Below are 16,783 nucleotides of genomic sequence, written 5' to 3' on the forward strand. Positions count from 1 at the left end.
GTGGCTGGAACTCGCAGGACCTGAGAGCGAATTTTATATGCATGGGTGTAAACATGCCCCCGAAACTGCGTGGGGGTGTCTTCGGATTGGACAAGTCAAATTGAAATCCAGGCTACAGAGCTGCTCAGCCATGCATGGCTGCAAAAAGTTTATTTGAACGAGGTCAGGTCATATCCATTCGCTTGTTGTCGAAAACGTGCTACCTTATCCGTGTAAAAAGCTGAAGAGCACGGTTCCCAGATTTCGATGCACTGGCGATGCATAGGGACCGTTAGCACCGTTAACCGGACCGTTAGCACAGACGAGAAGGAGAGTGAGCAATGACACAGGTAATTGTAGGCCAATGTGTGCAGACGGCCACGACCTTGTGTGCGTCAAGCTTAGACTCTCCAGTTTTGGGGATCTTGTGTGGGATTGGTGCCATATATCGACAAACTCAGCAGATAAGAACGGCAAGCCATCTGCAGATTGTAGGTGACTGCACCGTACACAAATAACCAAGTAAGCTTAACACTATCCGACCCACATGTGCTTCAGAACTCAAGCAAACTGATATATTCTATTCTACTCGGTGACGAAAGGTTTTTGCAAAACCGGCTTAAATTTGCATTCGCTTCATTCGCGTTTCATAAGTTCCTGGCAAGTTATTTCCGTCCCCAGACAGGATCAAAATCATTAAAGCGACAAAGAACCATTCTCTGATCTGCGACCGGCACATCTCCGCGGTTGTGAACCGCTACTATCTCAGTCTGGGGCATGATCATCACCTGATATCTCAGCCGAGTCCAAAAGATAACTTTCGTGGCCTGGGTCGTGTCGTTCGTGTGGGCTGAGATTTCGGGTCCCTGAATGACCCTCTGCTGCTGGTGGCGGTACGGTCGTTGCGCATCCCTCGCACCGCTGTTTTCTTTTTTTCTTCTTTTTTCAATCAACATGGTGTGATTTGAAAGCTCGTTGGCAGAGGGCGGCAGAATCGGCCACAATTATGCAGGGGAAGGTCGTCGAATAGTCGTTGGTCTTAACAGTAGCATGTCTACTGGTGTGAATGACGTCAGTACATTTGAACGTTAGTGACTGGCGTAACAGGCGGGAAGACCGTTTACCGAGAAGCGCATTGGTTTAAGTCGAACCAGTACGCCACCATAGACCATGTGATATTCTGCTTCCCAAAGCCAAACTGCGCTTCAAAAAGACACTGCTTAACGTCATAGGGAAGAAATCAAAGCCATAGCACAACGCCTTGTTAAATGCAAGTGATTATGGTCTTATGTTTGTATATATTTTTTTTCTCAAAACGGGGTGTTTGAAGTTTCTAACATTCATTACACAAACAGCTTGTCGAATTATTGTATTGCAAACACGTATCGAACGTACACGGTGGAAAAGCAAGGAAAATGAAAATATTTCTTCCGTAGCGGTGAGCAGACACTCCTATGAGGTTTTTCTTCCCGACTAACTCCGACATTCATGCCCCGGAAGGCTGCTGGCTGGGGCGATGTCGGTTTGAAGTATGCACTGCCTTTGTCGGTGCAAAGCACGTGGTTTGTAGGGTAGCTTCGACCCTGAGATAATACCACCAAGCACGTCGCTCACTTTCAGAAGTCGTCAAGCTGGTCAAACTGGCTGTCGTCAGGCCGGGCGCTTCGAGACGATGGATGCTGCATTGAAATCGCTGGCAAATAAAATTGAGCTGGAATTGCCCGGTCGAAAAGAGAAATCAGACCTTCGGAGCAAGCAATGCTGGACAAAAATGGTCCCAAAGGTAGCTCTGTGAAACAGACGGTGAGGTATGCACATGAGAGTTGGTATCCCGTCACAAACCAAGCTTCGGAAGTCTCTGTCGAAGCCGGCAAACTCAGCTGTACCATGATCTCAAAGGTGCTGAATCGGCCACGCCAGGATCGCAAACGAAAAGCACCAATGTGGTTATGCTGCACGCACCAGGTGACTGCGTGTGGCATGGCGTTGACACTCAACCGTGCTGAGATGCCATTGCTGTTGGTCTTGACTGACGGATACTTTCTGATACAGAACCTTGACGGGCACTTCCGCGAAGGCCAAGCCTACAGAGCGAATAGTGAAAAGTTATTTCATTCGCCCCCCCCCCCCTCTCCCCTATGGATTATTCATCAGACTTTTATATGTCTTAACTGCAGCAGAGTTAAGTGTCCTCGACTTAAACGGATACTTCGGTTGCGGCCGAACTACATGGGACCCCGCTCTTTGGTGATGCCTTTTGGGAAAACCTGCTGGTATGGTTCGATTTTCTGACAGACATTTTAAGCCGTGTGTCAATCTTTCTCATGAAGTTTTACTAATATGAAACGAAAATTAAAGGCTCTTTCAATCAGTTGTAACGACGCAAAATTTGTAGCCGGAATAAAGCCTGTTGCCAGGTCGCTATGCCGTCCCGTGCTTGGGTTTGCCCGTTACTCGCGATCGCTCTGACATCTACCGGCGTCGGCCCCGAAGTAGCACTGCCGTCCTATGGGGACGGCTCGGCGACGTGGAGCGGGGGAATGAATAGTTCCATACTTTCAATAGTGGGAAACGGGAGTGGGCATCGAAAAGACCCAAACTCGACTTATTCTGGCGTTTAATGTTTTACTAGAGTCAACTTATCTTGATAAGTGTCTTCATTTGTTCTATTAGCGCGCTTCACATATGTGATCATTGCCTTGGGCACTCCTGTGTGCATGGGCGGTGCGATGCAAGTAAGGATACAAAACAGCTGTCCCAGTGTCTGAGTGTTTGGGACCGAGAATAACCTCGGCGTTAGGAAACGCTAGGACCGCTCGCGCTGGTCACATTGCTGACATATGGATGATTCGCCATGGCTTGTCCGGATCTGTGTCGGGACCAAATATTTACAGGCGGCTTTTGCGCCGCAGCGGTGGTGAAATGTCGCTCTTTTTATGTCGTGCGATCTGTAGAATATCGGTTATAGCACATTTTGGGTCGGAGCTGTTTTTTCGGGGGGGGGGGGATTGACGCAAGTGAGGGAACATCTTAGCAAATGTGGAAATAGTCAATGTTAATTTCAATTCATTTCACCATCGCCATAACACACAGAACATAAGACATAGAACATACAATATTCTCAAAAAGTGAGGGGCGTAGTCTACGTGGTAGGAGTTACATTTCTGAAAGCGTTAGGAGGAAGGGGGCTTGGCCCAAAAGTCGACCTAACACACCCGCAATACGTGATTCCTCGCCAAGTTTTAGCCACTCTGATTAACGTCCGAAATTTTCTAAGTAGCATTCTGTTTGTCAAGTGAAAAAACTCGGTTTGCTGCGAAGAAAGCTACCTATTTCACCTCTTAATTGCATATGCGATTACATCGCATTGCACCTGCACGCCCATTACAACCATTTGTAAAGCTGCTGCAATTATTTTAAAAAGCTCAGAATGTGTTGTAATCCACAGACAAAACATAAGTAACATGAGGCCTGCCCCTAACATGAGCCCGATATAGGTCTCTTAGCATTCCGTCCATCGAATCTGGTCGGGGGGGGGGGGGGCAATTGAACGATTTAGACTTAGAACGACATGCCTGACACTCTGTGGACGAGAGACTGGCGTCAATATTTGTGAACGCGGATATACATATATATATATAGATATATATATCTCTCTCTCTCTCTCTCTCTCTCTCTTCGCTCGTCTCTCTCTCTCTCTCTCGTTGTTGTGTACACAACCAATACCCCCTATATATTATATATATATATATACTATATATAATAATATATATATATATATATATAGGAGGGCAGCTAAACTTGTAAAACCTTCGCAGAAAGCATGTTGATTACTGAAAGGATAGATAATGCAAAGACTGGTCGCCTTTGTGACTGCCGCAGAAGAGCGCGTCCAGCGCTTTGCCACAAGTTGAAAGTGTCCTCCCGAGAAGTGGAATTTTTGTGAATATAAAGGAGGCCACGCTCAGTAGAATGCAAGAAAGCTCCAGCACGCCTATCCTCAAGCTGCCAGCGTTGTCGGCGGCAGGATGCCTCTGACACTACATATGGCTAGTAGCCTGAGTTTGGCATGGAACCAGGAACAAACACTTCACCATTTGAATTGGTCGATTCATTGTTAAAACACACCCTTACATCGTCGCTCATAGTTGAGCCTTTTTCTTTCAAACTGACAACTGCACACAATCCATGTGGCAAACTCGCCGGCACCATATGATCGCAATCGCCTTTGATCGCCGGGCTTTGAAAAGATACGCGAAATCAAATCTTTGTCAACCCTGGTTAGTCATTACAGGTTTTCATTGAAAAACAAAACAAAAATTGATTGCTAGCATTACAGTGTATCTGGTGCATCTAACAGCCCATATAAATTTGTAATACGGCGACAGGGTTTTAAGTGTTTGACACCTCTCTAGCTCCTTTCACTCATCCATTCCTGGGGAGTACAAACCATGCACTTTGTCCAAGCTTAAAAAAACGAATACTGTATCCCACGCGTCTTAGTCCTGTTACGCAGACTTCGGCGACCGATTCCATTGCAAAAAGCCCGGTCACAAAGACCCAAATGAAAGCCTTGCACACGACTTGCAACTGGCAGTAGCAGCCCCTTCATTGTAAGTACAAATAGGTAGCTGGTCAGCGCCGTTCATGATATCCATTTGATGGCCAAACCTGTTTGTGGTGTTCTTGCATTTCAGACGAGCCTGAACTGAAATGGAAAACCAAATTGCACATAGTTTGAACTTATTTAAGCGAAAATACAGTTCATATTTTTATTTGGTCCACCTTTGGAGCAAACATAAGATATTCGAATCCTGGACTTCAATTAAGAATAACACCAAATTTTAAATAAAAAATTTCCCTCTATACCTAAACATGCTCCAGTTGGGCTGATGAGGCCTTTTTGTTGGTTGGCTGCCAATTATTTAGTGATAACAGCGTTGTGAGTAAAAAAAAAATGTTTGGAAGCCAACAAATTGTCCTGACATTAAGTCCGAAATCGTGATAAGAATCTTTTGACGCATGTCGCAAAATGACGTACATGCAACATACATACAAACAGGGCAGAAATGCTTCTTTGGGTGCCTATTGAGACAGATGGAAGGCCCCTACCCTCTCCGGTTCAGGCGTGACCAGTAAAAGTAACCAACCGCATACTAGTGATGCGTCAAGGATGCGTAAAGCTGTTACGCTGCAGATCAAGTTGTAAGCTGGGCAAACTGAAAGGATGCTTAAATTTGGAAGGCCATCTGGTACTTTCATACGGAACCCCACCTCACTGCATAGGTGTTTTCTCGGTAAATTTGTCAGCATGGGGACATCTTTAATACTATCTACCACCAGTCTGGTCAGAAACCGCAAGCTAATGGAAAGTTGAATACTTTTTTATACACGAGGGGTGGGAAGCGACCGGACCGCCATCGGGGAGCAGGGGCCATTCGAGGACCTGAAATGCCAGCGCGCCGACGACATGACCGAGGCCGCGAAATTGACCTTTTGCACTTGGCTGAGGTAACAGGCAGCGACACGTCCCAGACTGAGGTAGCGGCGGCTCACAACTGCGGAGACGCGCCGGTCGCAGGTCAGTGAATGACCCTTTGTCACTTCGGTGATTTTGATCCTGTCTGGGGACTGAAATAAATTGCCAGAAAACCTAAGGCAAACGAATGAAGCGAATAAAAAAAGTTATCCCATTGAATGAGAAACTTACCATTCTTGACATATTTTGTGTACCTACCTTCGTTTCCTTAACTTTAAAAACTTCAGGAGAACATGTCTTGGCCTGATCCAAATGTTGCAATAAAACGCATATCAGCATTTGGAACTGACAAAGCATATAATGGAACTGACGTGGCAAGCCAAGATATGCCCTTCTCATGCCAGCGTTATTAAAAAGGGATGCGATTTGGTACCAAATCTGAAATGCACAAAAACTGTGAGAAACAGGCACAAACCCGATACATACTAAATAACCCAAACGCAAACGTCGGGTCTGACAAGATATCATGAAATGTTACTTCAGAAGGGATGCGAAAGTTGCAGCCGATATTGTGAATAGCGAGCCCTCCCTCCCCCCCCCCCCCCCCCCCCCCCGTCCCTCCACTCCGATTGTATCGCCAGATTAATTAATGTTTACCATGGGTGTCCGCTATTTCCAAAATCCTTTCCTTGCCCGATATTTTCTCACTTTGGCCGAATGCAGGGGGGGCCTCATAGCAGCATTGGATGGGGGGGGGGGCTGAGGTCGGCACCGGTGGTGGGAGCGGGCCGTTCCGAAAGTACGTAAAATTTACATAAAGTACAGATAAAGTAATTGTCCCTCCCCTCCCGTTTCGTCACCCATAGTTCGTTGGCGACACTAGTTATATTCGCATATGGAAGAACACGCCGCCCGGATGGAGCACGGGTCCAGGAGCACCTATGATCCAGTTTTCACTTCTAGAAATCTGGAGCACAGGTCCGGTTGCATACACCATACATAGAAGCTCACGAACAGCATCACCACATGTGGATGTTGCTGTTGCGGGGAGCATCATGCAACATGATGCCGATTATGTGATGCTTTAGTGCTTGATTATTCCATGTGAGCTGAGCGTGTTGTAGGTGTAATTGAGTATGGTTAGCAGAATATGGTGGTTATCTTAGTTTTAGCAGAGTATAACAGACCTTTATCACCGGACCAGGCTGTCACTATCCATAGGTCACTAGCATTATCAGCCTGGTTATTTTGCATGTTGCATGATCAACGAGTGCTATGCAAATGATCAGAAAGGTTTCTTTAACGATTTCGAACAATTCACAGGCATTGTGATTTGTTAGGGGCTGTTTTACGGTTGTGGACATACAACAGTGCCAACCTAAATCCATTTCTAAAGCCCTCTCCGGACAACTTCAGCCATGTACGCCATACAGCCAGCTGCTGAACTTCCGTGATCGCTACAGGAATCCGAATGACCGGTTACGGGTCTGACAGCGCCGGGTCAGGCACGGGTCAGACAAGGTAAGAGAGGGAGAAGTCTGACCGTGAACTGAGACCATTCGCCACGCTTGCCCTACACACAGGTAACTTTTCCGTGCGTCGTTTTATTACGAAGGGTGAGTGAAGATTGCGCTTCAGCTTTGTTTGTTATTAATAAACGTCAAGAGGAAAGCTTGGCACACGGTACCCAGAGCGCCTGTTGGAAAATGATTCATACCATGTCTTTGTTCGAAAGCCATCATCTAAAAACGTGACTCACGTTTTCCCGCGAACAGTAGACCGTAATCAATACCATACACAATTGGCCATTTTATTAAAGGACACATAACAATCACCACCAAATGATAGTTCAGTGTGACACCGTACAGGACCAGGCATAACTTAAACACGGCACACCGCTTGCCGGCGGGTGACGCCTCTACGCAGGCGGCGCTGTACAACGGCGGACGGCACAGCAGTGAGCTCCGTTCTGAGTATGCCCGACATCTCGTATCGTACACTATGACAAACCCGAACACTCCCTGCACATTCACTCCGACCTTCACTCTCCTCCGGCGATCCACACCGACCTCCGCTCTCCTCCGGCGATCCACTCCGACCTCCACTCTCCACCAGCGGCGGCGTGGCTCGACCGACCAGCGCGGGACGCCGCCGGTGAGCACACGACGCCCGGCGCCCGCCCCTCTGCGTATCACAGATGTCCGACGCCGGCTACGCACGCATGTTGTCCAAGATCCAGTTGAGGTACTCGCTGACCCGCGTGTACACGCCGGGCACGTCGGCCGTGCCGCAGCGCGAGACACCGAACGAGACGACGCCGATGAGGCGGTAGGGCGGCCCGAACCGATCGATGCCCATCAGGGGGCCGCCTGAGTCGCCCGCGCACGAGTCGCGGCCCCTCTCCGCGCCAGCGCAGATCTGCTTCGGCCCAATCCGCGCTTGCTGCCGCCGGAACACGGCCGCGCACCGCTGGTTGCTGACCACCGGCACGCGCAGTTCCATCAGCACGTTGCTGGAGTCGCCGACTGCGGGACACGAGCGATCAGACGCGCCTTACGGGCCAAGCAGTGGTGACAGCAGTGACACACAGGGCTGACGGCTGTGACACACAGCAGTGATACGCAACATTGACAGCTGTGACGCGCAGCAGTGATGGCTGTGACGCACAGCCAGCTGTGACACGCAGCAGTGACAGCTGTGACACACAGCAGTGACAGCTGTGACACACAGCGGTGACAGCTGTGACACACAGCGGTGACAGCTGTGACACACAGCAGTGACAGCTGTGACACACAACAGTGACAGCTGTGACACACAACGGTGACGGCGAGCACACGCGGCACGACGGAAGCGGCCGCCGTGTCGGTTCAAATGGACTTCAGCCATCAGTTTGAGGTTTTGATGGCACACATTTCGGAGGAACACCAGGCTGGTTGCCTTCGCGTCGCGCAAAGACAGAGGCTCTCAGCTCCCACGCCCAGGTGGAGCAAAATGTCATGACGCATTGCAGCCTCACCCCAGCATGCACCTGTTACGAAGGAACCCGAAAAGAGAGCAGAAAGGGCAATGATGGACAGAGAAAACGAAACAAAAACCGGCACGTAGATAAAACTCGTTCAAAACTTTAGTCCACGTGAGGTGACCGGCCTCATGACCGATGTCCGGACACCACAAGTCCCTGCGCGCTGCCGTACTCACAGGCCTCGGTGAGTCCAAAGCCGGCCACCCACATATTGCTGCCGGTGTAGTCCCGGGTGCGCGCCTCTCCGAACGGCAGGCAGATGGGGCTGACACCAGCTGTCGGCGGCGACGACACGGTCAGACACGCCCGGCGGCGATGGCACATTTCGACGCGCCGGCGGCGATGACGCATGCAGACGCGCTGCGCCGCCGGCCGGCCTTGGTGGAGCCGGGGGCTCTGAGCAGCGCGGTGACTCGCCACTGAACTCGGCTGACCTTGGTAACCACGCAGGCATTCTCTGCTCAGCAGCAGGCGCTGTGTTGCGGTATTGTCCGTCGTTACGAGAGTGCAAGTGGTTCTGCACTCGTGTGATGCTGCGACCAATCACATTAACGTGGGGAAGTGGATTTAAGCGCAGGCGGACTGCGTGACCAGACCGTGTTTGGTGGCATTTAACACGTGGCTGTGTTTTGTGCCGCCGCAGCCAGACCAGACTGTGGGGAACTTGAAAGCTGCTGTATGCTTATTTTGGTAACTTGGGATGTTGCAGACGGCATTTGCAGCATGGGAATACAGATTGCATCAAGGGTTTCACAAATTCCTTCAAAAAGTACGCCCACTTTGGAGACAACAGAAGCTCTTGTGCAGTTATTCTGGGAAATGCAAAGTTTGCGCACCTCAACATCATCTTTCGGCAGCGCACAACGTGCACAGGCCGGCGCAAATGCACCGTCCAACGTATTATTAACATCGTGTCGAAACTACCAGCACACCAGCTATGCAAATGGAACGTGGTTTCAGCGGCAAAATGAGTCCGTCTTCACTGTCTCAATGACAGTGCCATACTCGACGTGTCAAAATTTGCTCGTGCTAACAAACGTGACTAGGTGGTTCACAGCTGCCAGGCAACGACCAGAGCCGTCCAACCATGTCCCTAATCCGCGGGGCCATTCGCGTCAACGCCTCAGGCCATGACCCTGATGTGGTGTGCGACCTGACCGCCTCGCCAGACCGGATCCGGGAGGCGTGTGATGAAACACCACGGACCCAGACCATGACACCGCAAAGCTCGCATTCCGAAGGACGGGAGCCCATGGGCAGAATTTCAGACAGAGCCTGGACGCTGAGCCAGGCGCGCGTCTCGCGGCGCGTCGTTCACGTCTCGGGGCCCCTGACGTTTAAAAAATCTTACAGCTAAATCGAACGACAACCTCCTTGCTGCTTTGATCATACCGGACGAGGTTGTATCAAGTGTGCTCGTTTGCCAAGGTATGAAGAGTGAGTGAGAAAGGGCCAGGGCCGTCTGACATCGTGGATTACCCCTGTCTGCCACCTTATAAAGACGATTGTCCTGTGAACTGCCTCTGAAAAACGTCTTCCACCAAAGTGTTCGGAGAGGCCGACCAGATCAACCGGATAGCGCAGTTTGCATCTGGCACTGCTACCAATCAAAGAGCCTGGCATGGCCACGCTTCCTGAAATACTCCACCGCCGGCGTTCGCTGACACTCCCGTAGTTCCCGCGTGCTCACCATTTTTGGACACGGGTCTGTCCAGTCGCAGTAGGGCGATATCGTTCCAATACCGGTTGGGCTTGCTGTAATCTGGGTGGGGGAGCACCTCCACGGGCGTGAAGTCTTGCTCGCGTTCGGAGCAACTTTTCAAGCCATCTCTCTGAAACGGTCGGCTCGGGTCAGCTCGGCTGAGGCTAGAGGTGAGTTTGGGTCAAATGGCGATATGGTCAGCCGGCATGAAGTGGAGGAAGCACACGTTGTTGCCAGTGTGACTCAGATGTCTAACCAACGGCGCAACACGTCTGCATAATGAATACGAAATAGTTAAAATGAACTTATTTACACACACATTTCGTGCACAGAAAGAACAAGTACAGAAATTCGCTGGGTTCGACACATGTTTTACGGACAGGAATGAAACGCTTCGCTGGTGGTATAGTACACTGTTTCTAATGCACGTACTTCATGCACTTTGCTAGCAAGCTACAGCACAATTGATATCCGTTTAGAAAAAAAAACACATGCACTGCACTTCAATTAGGGTTAATGCCATTGTGCAGCTCGCTTGGTCTGCGGTGATTTGACCTCGGCTTAGGACTGATCTCTCATCGGTCCTCTCACCGGCCCTCACAGGCCCTGACATTGGAGGCATCCTGAGGAAATTCTCACCACAAGCCTCGACCTACAAACGCTGGCAGGGTACAGGCGGGTCACGCAGCACCTAGCGGCGGGCGGACGCTACCGAGCATAGTCCGCTGGTGCTAGGACGCCAGTGAACGTCTCTTGCACGCGCTAATTTCGGCATAGTCGCGAATGCATGAGCCCTGGACGCATCTCGCAAGCTGAGCATAAACAACACGTAACGAGATGAGCTGCTCTGTACGTAAACCCCGAAAACGCAGCAACGCTAAGCTCTTACGCCAAACGCGACCAGGATCGGTCATCAGCGGATGCATAGTCTGGTGGACGACCTCTGCTGTCCGAGGAGGCAGTGTCCGGCAAGCGCCCGCGTTGACCAGGACGGATAGCGTCGCGTGGCCCCCAAGCGCATGCCAACGGCACCGGCAGCAGCAAGTCACACCATGCATCGCTGCAGCAGCTGCTTACCTCTTGGCAGTCGGGGCTGGTGATCAGATTGTGCTCCCCCAGACGGACAGTGCTGAGCCGGTAGTCGGACGGCAGGTTCGTGACGCAGTGGGCCGCCGTCACCACGTACCAGTCGTTGATGAGGGTTCCGCCGCAGTTGAACTCAGTGTCGCCCGTGCCCACCACTGTGGAACACAACCCCGGTGCCGTCAGACAGGCAGTCGCGCTGCTGTTTTCCCGTGAACCCCAGACGCGGCGCTTACGCTGTTTGCCGAAGCAATGCATCAATTACCCTTCCCAAACGGACATCTGCCAGCTGAGCTCCCTGAGTCGTTCGCAGACCGACCAACGTCCTGCTCCACCACAGCCGGCCTTCTGGACTCCGGCAGAGCACCGGCAGCCGACACCGCCGGCCGACTGTGGCCTGGCCAGGGCGTCCGGGGCCGGTGCACTCACCCTCGTAGCCGAGGACCGCCAGCCAGGGGTACTCTCCGATGTCCGCCTGCTCGCCGCCCACGATGCGGTCGTGGATGTTGATGCCGCAGAAGTTGTCTGTGGGCAGCAGGCGGCGGTTCGGGTGCTGCTCAGGCTCCCGGTTGTCTTCAGAGGGTGCCGGCGGCGGGGTAGGCTGTTGGGTTGGCTGCTGGGTGGGACGCCGGGTGGGTCGCTGCGTTGGACGCTGGATGGGCACCGCTGTTTGGTCTGGCGTATCGAACGCGCAGCAGACCAGCGGTATGCCTTGCTGAAATGGCGAAGCAACGTGAGTGGAATGTACTTCTTTCATGAACTAGGCAACCCAAATAAATCGGTGGGCAGCACGTGGGAAAAATGCATGAAACAATGCATTCCTGCGTTATTGTCTAAAGCTAAAAACGCTGCAGGCGCAATGGAGTTTTCTCCTCGTCGCACACCGCGCTCGGCGGCCACCTCCGGGCGGACTAAGCGTAGCCTCACATCACCACGTCCCCCCCATCCCCTCCCCCTCTCCCATGTCCCGTGCACCCGCTGGCCCGTGTGCGCCGGCCTCGCTCGCTCCCTGCGCTGTCCATTACCGGCGGCTGGCAGAGACTCTTGCGCAGGTTGCTGATGTCGCCGGTGGTCGGGTTATTGGAGACGATCTGCAGCCAGGCCGGGCAGTCGCGCAGCGTGCTGCAGCGGCCAGGCCGTTTGGCGTAGTCCTTACAGGTGGCCGGCAGCACCTGCGGCTCGGTGCCGAACACGATCGCTGCCGGACGAGACGAGCGAGGTCACGGGACGGCACGAGCGAGGTCACGGGGCGGCACGAGCAAGGTCACGGAACGGGACAAGCGAGGTCACGGGACGAGACGAGCGAAATCACGGGACGAGACGAGCAAGGTTACGGAACGAAAAGAGCGAGGTCACGGGACGGGACGAGCGGGGTCACGGGACGAGATGAGCGAGGCCATCCACGTGGCATCGTCGCGTCAGTGACCTCAATGAGCAAATATTATGATGTGGTTGCGGGCTTTAGAGCTTAGGACGCTGAATTTGACGGATTACCAGATGGCCGACGCTGTGGTGTGGAGAAAAGAAGCTGAGCTGGTGATCTCGGGACCCGGGGTGCGGGGTACGGGTTCCAGAGCGTGTGCGCTGTTTGGCCCCGACTGATGTGGAGAGTTGAACTGACAACCGGCCAACGAGGTCCGAACCAGACTCAAGGCGAAGGTGCCTCCCATGTTTGTTGCGCGGTCAGGCGAAAGGTCAAACGGAAAATTCCCATTGCATTAAGCAGCACGATCTAGTTGGGGATTAAGGCTAAGTGAAACGAGCCGCGCTCAGGCACTCTGAACCCAACGCCTCCCATGCAAACCATCCATAATTAATGCATTTGAAAATATTAAAAAAGAACCTTATGGACGTGTTGTGTCGTAGAAATTTGAGCCTTAGCACGTTTAGAGCATAACCATTGTCCAGCACACCGTATGCCCTCCCCTACCCCCAGCACACGTAAGTGTCCGTGTAGACAGCATTCCACAATCTCGCGCCGGCTTTAGGGTTGAAACCAGGCCAGCCATCCGGGTCAAGATCCCTCGAACACGCGATAAAGGCTGTGAGGAGCGCATCAGCCGGGTCCCGGCTAGACGCCGTGTAGGCGCCCGGCGCCCTGTGACGAGCTGAGGTTTGATCGCCACCTCGTGGGACGGCCCGCTCGGACCGTCTGGCTCCGTCTTCGCGACGGGAAAGGACGCTCGGTTCGGACGCGAGGGACCTCAACTGCGTCGGGCTTAGTGTGCTCGTTCCCGTGCCGACGGACAGTTTCAGTCACATGGGTGGAGTGCGGAGATAAAGGCTGGAATCGGGTAATCAGCAAGCCGTTCTGCTGAGGATGAGGCATCGTGCTTTACCAACACGCAGTGTGCGATGTATACTGAACAGCGCAGTCTGCAAACGCGGAGGCGCTTAGTGGCTGTCTTGTTCGCGTGCTTGTCCAGAGCACGTGTGTTGAGAGGCGGGCAGGGTGTTTGTAACTCAGGAGCGTTCGATAGCTTACCTTGTCTTTTCGTGCGCTGTTCGGCTCCACACGCAGCCGCCAAGCACGCAAGAATCACAGCTTGCAGCCGCATCTTGGGACAGTCTGAAAGAAGGCAATACATTTGATGCTGATGATCTTATCTTGGAAATCGATTCATAACGAAACCGAATCCAAAATTAACGGTTTTTCACATCGTACAAAAGAGTCTTTTTGGTCTTTGGTTTGGTATTTTAGCATGCATTTTATTTTAGTATTTTGGCAGGTCGTGCAGATCTGACAATGTAATGCAATCTGGTATCTCATTTTAAACTCAATGCGATTGTGGAATATCTAGTCGTAAAACCCTCATACATATAGCGTTAGCAAAATGCCATTCATGGGGATAACTGCTCGTCTCTTGTCCTCTGCATGACGTCGCTTATTGTTTTAGAGTTAGAAAGCTTCAAAAAGATTAAAAGGCATCGTAAGAGCAAGAACACCGCCATGCTTAAGTAAGAGCAGCTCGTAGGCACATGCCGCGCTGGCGCGAGAAGATTAGGGAACTCCGGGCGGGTTTTCGCGGGTAACTGCAGCACTCTTGTGCAGCCTAGCACTCGGTGACGACATCACAGAACAAGCACCGAACCACGAGCGCCGGCGTCAACCGAGCGTTACGTTGACGTCATCATACCAAAACGCCGTCAGCCTGCAGTCATCAAACCGTGCAGGATCGCGGCAGGAAAAACACGCGCACGTGCCCGGATGCGTGGATGCGCATTGTGCCCGACTGATTGCATGGTGGTGCTTACAGACAACACGTGGCAGCACGCTTCGTTGGAAGCGTTTCCGAGGTGGAGACGTGTGACGACAGGGTCCCTCGGCAATTATAGCTTAAGAGAGGCACGTGTAGGCAAACAAAGATAAGCCTGCAGCTTCAAAAGCATAGCGCTCGGTCATGAAGCCACAGCATTGCGTGAACAAAACGCCGAAACAGAATGTTTGGGTAAAGTCGTGGTGCAAACAAGACTTCTGGCTAGTGCACGCCAGAGCGGAATAAAAACACCCACGCTTGAAGCTTCATGACAAATTTGAATGGAAGCGGACAGAAGCGACTGTTTCCTGGAAAAAGGCACACCATTTCGTTTCACCGCATGCAATTTCGTGGACTGGCTTTCAGTGGCGATTCTACTGGAAATTTCAGAGACTTAACTGTTCTTTGAAAAGGAGCGGCCGTATCGCCTAAGTCGTATTCATCAAAGGGCAATCTCCCTGAGTCTGACTCGCTGACGGCGGCGCTCTTTCTACAATCCACAGTCAGTCTTTTTCACTTCCTGCAGTCACGGCAGCCTGCCCGCCCCCGCGTCGTTTTTAGCGCCACCAAGCACCAACAAAGGTGTCGGAAACACCAGGCCCAAATGCAAAGCCGGTTATCCGCCGCGCGGACGAAGGTCAGCTAACGCCGACAGGCACCCTGCCGACCCCGCAGTCCGGAAGCTGCCGGGTGCGGGTCAGACAGGCGGGGCGCGTGCAGGTCCGTTCCGCGCCAAAACATGTGCGGCCTCCACGCGGAAAGTGATAGCATCTGGCAATAGCTCAAAATCTCCGACGTGAACTGTGACGTCACAAAGCGGCACCGCGGAATGCGGGCAAGCCGTTACCCTGTGCTGGGCCTTTCACGGCCAGCAGTCAGTCTGTTTACACGGATGTTTCTGAACTGTCCAGTTTCATGACATTCTTACAGAGGAAAATGTCCGTCAATGCAGATATAGAGGCAAAGAAATGAGTGCAGACAGGTGAAACTTTTAGAGAAAGACAATGACTCGTAAGACGCACTGACATTCGGCTACCATTCAGGTGCTATCAGTACGATGTGAGGTAGCAAGCGCAAAGAACAGTGTTTCACCGCTCATCTATTTATCCTGTGTATAAAAAAATGTTTAGATGGTACTGATTTTCCAAATAATCACCATTCTGGAACAAATAAGAGCATCCAGAAAAGCTGAAGTATAAGCATGACCACAACTGAGGCCACTGGGACCGAATTCCAGCAACCTTACGCTAAACAAGACTATGTTGGTGCATTGCCCTTAGGGAATAGCATGAAGACAGATAAGTTAGGGGTAAAAGCAGTTATCGTTGTACTTTTGTTGCGTCCATACGCTTGGGAACCGGATTCACGGTCGTCCCACTTTTTGTGAAAAGTTTAACACTAATGCGATGATAATGCAAGGTAGGAATCCGCTTCGAAAAGGACCGGGCTCCTTGCCCGTAAGCTGGAATTTATGGTTGCACCAAACGGCTGGGAATAACACGAGTGTGGAAATGACAGTGGCAGAATAGTATGAAAGAAGCCGAAGGTGAATTACGGAAGTAACATATCGGGAAGAAATTGATTACATTTAAAATGACATACAACCATACATAAAGTGATGGCCAGCTGAACTATCTCGTCCAAATGTGCGCCACTGGCTAGATATCAGTCAGCTCGCTCACCTGCAAAATTTACCGCATCAACACGTATGCTCAGCAGGGACAGACGTATTGCTGGCGACGGCACACTCCAGCAGCGCAGACGACTGGCACACAGCCGCTCACCTTCTCTCGATCGGTGATCTGCGAACGCTGCAGCCGAGGCACTCCAAACCACCGCGTGCGCTGTGAGGCCCGTCTGCCTGCGACTACTGAAGACGGGTGCCGACCGGTCGCTATAATACGCCGGCCAGCCGCCTCCGGTCGGTCCGGCGTGACGTAGGGGCGAGGAAAACCCCGCCGTACGGCCTCTGACACCGGCACAGCGGGCCCGGCGGCGGCCGGCACGCGGGTACAGCCGCTGGCAGGTTTCTGAAGACGGCGACTGAGGTGTATGGGCCCAGGGAGCAGGCGGGAACGGTACGGCACGCGCCTCCAGTGGAGGGTATGTAGGAGTGAGGCCGGGAATTCCGGACGGCATCCCTGGAAAGTTTGCCGCGGCTGTCCGGCTGTTCTTGAAAGTGGCGGTCGGAGAGGTGGGGACCTTGACCCAGATGGCCGACGCACCGCAACACGGTTTGCGTCCAGTCTTCTGCAGCCCGC

At 52.1% G+C, this 16,783-nt stretch overlaps 1 protein-coding gene across 1 annotated transcript; it reads right to left on the reverse strand.

Annotated features, from left to right (window-relative positions):
* Positions 1–7,254: 7,254 nt before the first annotated feature.
* LOC119109446 (phenoloxidase-activating factor 3) lies at positions 7,255–16,424 on the reverse strand. The gene is made up of 8 exons (XM_037233069.1): positions 16,307–16,424; positions 13,751–13,834; positions 12,291–12,463; positions 11,695–11,980; positions 11,260–11,423; positions 10,171–10,312; positions 8,657–8,755; positions 7,255–7,983 (listed from the first exon to the last, which is right to left on the reverse strand). The coding sequence occupies exons 2-8, from the start codon at positions 13,821–13,823 to the stop codon at positions 7,670–7,672; spliced, it is 1,251 nt and encodes a 416-aa protein (XP_037088964.1). The 5' UTR covers positions 13,824–13,834; positions 16,307–16,424; the 3' UTR covers positions 7,255–7,669.
* Between the last annotated feature and the right edge of the window lie 359 nt (positions 16,425–16,783).

The sequence above is a fragment of the Pollicipes pollicipes genome, unplaced genomic scaffold (genome assembly GCF_011947565.3).
Source record: "Pollicipes pollicipes isolate AB1234 unplaced genomic scaffold, Ppol_2.1 Scaffold_2555;HRSCAF=2994_pilon_pilon_pilon, whole genome shotgun sequence".
Classification (NCBI taxonomy): Eukaryota; Metazoa; Arthropoda; class Thecostraca; order Pollicipedomorpha; family Pollicipedidae; genus Pollicipes; species Pollicipes pollicipes.